General features: G+C 39.5%; 1 protein-coding gene across 1 annotated transcript in view; it reads right to left on the reverse strand.

Moving 5' to 3' along the window:
• Positions 1-5,764, reverse strand: part of RCHY1 (ring finger and CHY zinc finger domain containing 1) — a 63,238-nt gene that overhangs the window by 48,301 nt on the left and 9,173 nt on the right. The window contains exons 2-3 of the mRNA XM_007949017.2: positions 2,886-3,005; positions 2,538-2,653 (exon numbers count right to left, since the gene is read on the reverse strand). Coding sequence (XP_007947208.1) covers positions 2,538-2,653; positions 2,886-3,005 — 236 coding nt within the window. The remainder of the gene's footprint in view (positions 1-2,537; positions 2,654-2,885; positions 3,006-5,764) is intronic.

Below are 5,764 nucleotides of genomic sequence, written 5' to 3' on the forward strand. Positions count from 1 at the left end.
AAAAAAAAAAAAAAAGAAATAAAAAAATCAACAGGTTTAACAGGAAGTTATTTCAGTTTCCTCTCTATAAGCTTGTTAGTTATACATTCTTTCACTACTTTATTAGTTCTGTTATTCAGCAGAACAGAGAATAAGCTACCTATAAGATAAATCAGTAGGAACTATCCTATTTAAAGATGAAGGGAAAAAATTTTACATATTTTAACATGTAGTATCAAAAAAATCATTCATTAATATCACTACTCATCAGAACAGTCTTTAAGTACTGGGAAGTTTTCAAGCTCACAGTGACTAATGTAAGTTTTCCAGAACTGTAAGTTTGAGGCAAGAGCTCAGATCTCATCACTAGCAACAAATACTGTCAACTCTTTTCCTTGAAGTGATAGTCTCATTTCCTTCCTTTTCAAGAAAATGTCTAATAAGGAAAACCAAATATATATTGTGACTCTCATTTCCACAATGACAGAGTAGCCTGTATTGAACTAGAGTTCCCACTGAGAACTAGAAAAACTGCACTAGAACAAACAAGTCTGAAAACAGTAAAGAGCAACTAAGGACTTGAAGGTAATTCACAAACAGTTGCAGCAGTATATTGACAGAGAATGTGTAGAAATGCAAGTTCGATTCAGAAGAGGACTTAGAACAAGAGATATTATTGCTGATGTCAGATGGATCTTAGTTGAAAGCAAAGGATACCAGAAAGATGTTTAGCTGTGTATCATTGACTATGCAATGGCATTCAACTGTGTGGATCATAACAAATTATGGATAACATTGCAAAGAATGGAAATTCCAGAGCACTTAATTGTGCTCATGAGGAACCAGTACAGACCAAAAGACTGTCATTAAAACAGAACAAGGGAATATCAAATAGTTTAAAATCAGGAAGGGCATGCATCAGGATTGTATCCTTTCACCATACTTATTCAATCTGTAGTCTGAGCAAATAATCCAAAAAGCTGGACTATATGAAAAGGAACACAGCATTAGGATTAACAATCTGCAATATGCAGATGACATAACCTTGCTTGCTGAAAGTAAAGAGGACTTGCAGTACTTACTGATGAAGATCAAAGACTACAATCTTCAGTATGAAAATTAAAGACTACAGTCTGCAGTATAGATTACACGTCAACATAAAGAAAACAACAAAAGTCCTCACAACTGGACCAGCAGGCAACATCATGATAAATGGTGAAAAGACTGAAGTTGTCAGAGATTTCACTTTACTTGGATCCACAATCCACACCCACGAAGAAATCAGAGGTTGTACCGCATGAGGCAGATCTGCTGCAAAAGACCTCTTTAAAGTGTTGAAGAGCAAAGATGTCACTTTGAAGACTAAGGTGTGCCTAACCCAAGCCATGGTATTTTCAGTCGCCTCATACGCATGTGGAAGCTGGACAACAAATAAGGAAGACCGAAGAACTGGTACCTTTGAATTGTGGTGTTGGCAAAAAATACTGAAAAAACCACGGACTGCCAGAAGAACTAACAAATCTGTCTTTGAAGAAGTACAGCCAGAATGCTCCCAGGAGGTGACCATGGCCACACTTCATCTCACCTACACTGGTCATGCTTGTCAGAAGGACCCACTCTTTGGAGAAGGTTATCATGCTTGATACAGTGAGTCAACAAAAAAGGGGAAGGCCCTCAAAGAAATGGATTCACATAGTAGCTATAACGATGGGCTGAAGCACAGCAAGGACTGTGAGGATGGTGCACGACCAGGCAATGTTTCGTTCTGTTGTACGTAGGGTCTCTATGCATCAGAATAGATTTGACAGCACTTCACAACAAGGACTTGAAGGACCAAGATTGCAGAGACAAGGGAACTATACCTTTTTTTAAAAAAATAAAAAACCAATAAGGAGCTCTGGAAGAGTAGTGCCTAAGGCACTTAACTGCTAACCAGGAGGCTGGTGGTTCAAACCCACCAGCCACTCCTCAGAAGGAAAGTTGGGCAATCTACTTCCATAGTGATACTGCCTCAGAAACCCAAGGAGGGGTCGCTATGAGTCGGGTCCGACTCGACGGCACATAACAACAGTAACATAAAACCAATACTCAATCTCACCACAATGGTTGGTTGAACTGCAGGTGTTTTCTTTTTATTCTTTCTACTTTTCCAACATTATAAAATCATCCTTCATTTTTTGATAATTAAAAATCTCATTTTTCAAAAAGAAAATTCTAACCCAATTTTCTACAGCTGTCTATAAACACTTCATGTGAAAGTATACTTCATATCTCAAAGCTAAAATTAAAAATAACCCAACAACAGATTTGCAAATTGAATAACTATTACAAAAAAAAAAAGACATGAAGAAAGTTTTTAGGATAATGGAAATGTTCTATATCTTGATTGTGGTGGTTGTAACATAGATATATACATTTGTCAAAATTCAAAGAACTGGACAGTTAAAATGAATGAATTCTGCTAAATGTAAATTATATCCCAATAAATTAGATTTCAGAAATTATTACTGCATAGATATATTAGAAACAATTAAAAAATAACATTTTACATACAGTACCTACAAATTCCACATTTTTCACAATGATACTGCTTCTTATTTTTGTCAAACAGATGGCATATGCTACAGTAATATTCTCCAAATAACGTGCTACACTCTTCACAAGTCTGCTGGGCCTACAAAAAACACATGTAATTAAAAATTGGATAAATTTATCAAACATCTTGAATTAACATTTGAATATGTAGGATTTATGTTCAAATATATATAATTTTATTTTTGGAAATTTTTAAACATCGAAATCATTGCTTACTCTGAGAGTAAAAGGTTTATTTGCAATACTTGACTACATTTTTTTCAAAGCACTTTAGTTTAAAAAAAGAAAATAGAAATGTCATAAAATCTTACATGCTGAATTTTTTCACAGTTTATGCACTGCACTTCCTTTACTTTAAAGCGGTCTAGCTGATGATCTTCATTGTTGTCATGACATAACCGGCAAGTATAAAGTTTGTCACAGCAAGGTGCCTAACGCACGGGAGAAAAAGGTTATAAAACGACAAAGAAAACAAGGCTGTAATACACCAAAAGAAAATTTCTTTCCTCTCCTCCTGGAACAGGGTCAAAGATTACAACCCATAGATGAGTTAAAAAGCTGACCTAAATGTAACATTTCGCCTTTTCATGGCATATTTTATACAGTGACTAATCCCTTCAACATCTACACATCTGTATGAAATTGAACACAACTTGTCCTAAAGACAAAAGGATTATAAAGATGGAAATCCTTAGCCTGAACACTAATCCCACAACACTCTAATCTCATCCTCAGTTCTAAATGCCAGCTATAAGTCCTCTTCTTAGAAATTTCGAGATAAACTCATTTGCAAATTTAAACCCTTCAACATGAAAGATTACAAAGATCTTTTAGTTCACTAATATTTATTAAAGGAGCCCTGGTGCCACGGTGGTTAAAGCGTTTGGCTACTAACCAAAAGGTCAGCATTTCAAACCCACTGTGTGGCAATCTGATTCCGTAAAGATTTACAGCTTTGGGAATCCTAAGGGGCAGTTCTATTCCGTCTTGTAAGGTCACTATGAGTTGGAATCAACTTGACAGCAATGGATTTGGTATGGGTGGGTAGTATTTATTAATAGGCAGTAAGTTTGATTTGGTCTGATATGCCTAATATTGTACAGGATGCAGTAAACGTAAGCAACAGTCCTTAACTTTCAAGAGCAGCAAAGATTGTTACTTGTCTACCTACATTTATTCTCTCCTTCCTGGGTACAAAAATGCTCAGTTGCATTACAGTTCCTGGACTCACCTCTACTGACCTATGGCAAAATGGCCAGTTAGTTCCTATCAACAGAACGTAAGGAGATGAAATTAGTGCCACTTGTGGGTCCCAGTATTAGAAATTGGGCATGCCTGTTCCTCCGTGTTCCCTTTCTCTTTTCCAGCAGATAAAATCTGGACATGGCAGTAATTCACCTTGGATGGCCCATATACCCTATTCAGCTAACCATATGCCCTAAAACATGGCAATACTAGAGGAAACTTGTCCCTGGAGTGACTATGGGAAACAGAGCCTCATCATCATTATGGATAGCTCATCTTAGACCTGTTAAGTGTAAAGAAATAAACTACTCTTTTCATGCCACATTCTAGTGTCAGTTCTTTTTGTTACAGCAACTTGTGTGCTGGAAAGTTAATTCCAACTTATAGCAACCCCACAGGACAAAGTGGAGTTCTGGTGGTGCAACTGTCACAGCATTTGGTTGCTAACCCATCACTGGGCAGTCAAACCCACCAGTCACTCTACAAGAGAAAGCTGCTTCCATAAGTATTTACAGCCTTGGAAATCCTATGGGGCAGTTCTACTCTGTCCTAAAGGGTCACTATGAGTCAGCATCAACTCGATGGCAGTGGGGAGTGGTAATATTGGACAAAGTAGAACTGTACCATATGTTTCACTGGCTGTAATCTTTATGGGGGCAGACTGCCAATCGCCAAGTCTCTTCTCCCACAGAGCTGCTAGAGTTTGAATTATCAACCTTTTGTTTAGCAGCAGAGCATGTAACAAGGACTCCTTACAACCAACCTAGCTTTGTCCTAACTAGTACATCAAGAGGTTTCTAGGCCAGAGCTTTCTAGAACAGTGAAGTGACCCTGCAAATCTCCACCCACTTTTGAAATCTTCTTGTAAAAAAGCACAGAGGCAGCATCTTCTGGCCTCCTGTAACTTCACAAGAGGAAGACAGAATCCAGACATGCCACCACCCTCCAGCCTTTCACCAATTCAGACACCATCCCTCTCACTGTACTCACTATTTCTCTGCTGGGTTTGATAATTTGTTGCAATGGCCACACAGAATTCAGACAATACTCTTGATTACTGGGTTTACTAGGGTCTAGGAATGTGCTCAGGATACAATTCTTCCATCAGGGCAGTCTCCCTTCTGCTATACCCTCAGGCACACCTCTCTGGTCCTTGGCCTTTTGGCCTGGCCTTTGCCCTGCTTGGGCAAGTGTTGCAAAACTCTTTTAACTGTGCCAATAGGTATACCTATGTGTACCCCACTCTTGTCAACAAGCCTCCTGCCCAAGGGCACTCAGCTTTCTTGCTCTGTGGACCGGGTAAGCCCACTGCCCCATCTCGTACCTATTAACCAAGAGGCTCCAAAAACCACTGCAACCATCTCTCTGCTGGGTGTCTTTCTTTGCCATGCGTCTCTGCCAAGGAGATCCAGTGCATGGATCTCAGTTCCAAGGATGCACTCTACTTCACCTCTAGCTCTTCCCTCTTGACAGCAATGAGATCCCCTCTCTGCCTCTGTTGTTGTTGTTGTTAGGTGCCATTGAGTCGCTTCCAATTTATAGCAACCCCATGCACAGCAAAACAAAACACCGCCCAATGCTGCACCAGCTCCATGATCCTTGCTATAGTTGAGCCCATCGTCGCAGCCACCGTGTCAATCCATCTCGTCGAAGGCCTTCCCTTCTTTTGTTGACCCTCCACCTTACCAAGTATGACACCCTTCTCCAAGGAATGGTCCCCTCTGACAACATGACCAAAGTAGGTGAGACAAAGTCTGGCCATCCTAGCTTCCAAGGAGCATGTCAGCTGCACTTCCTCCAGGACAGATCTGTTAGTTCTTTTAGCAGTCCATGGTACCTTTAGCATTCTTCACCAGCACATCTCAAAAGCATCAACTCTTCTTCGGTCTTCCTTATTCATTGTCCAGCTCTCACATGCATACGAGGCAATTGGAAATATCATGGC

This window comes from Orycteropus afer, unplaced genomic scaffold, assembly GCF_000298275.1.
Source record: "Orycteropus afer afer isolate SDZICR_OR568_19922 unplaced genomic scaffold, OryAfe1.0 scaffold00235, whole genome shotgun sequence".
In the NCBI taxonomy this organism is placed as follows: Eukaryota; Metazoa; Chordata; class Mammalia; order Tubulidentata; family Orycteropodidae; genus Orycteropus; species Orycteropus afer.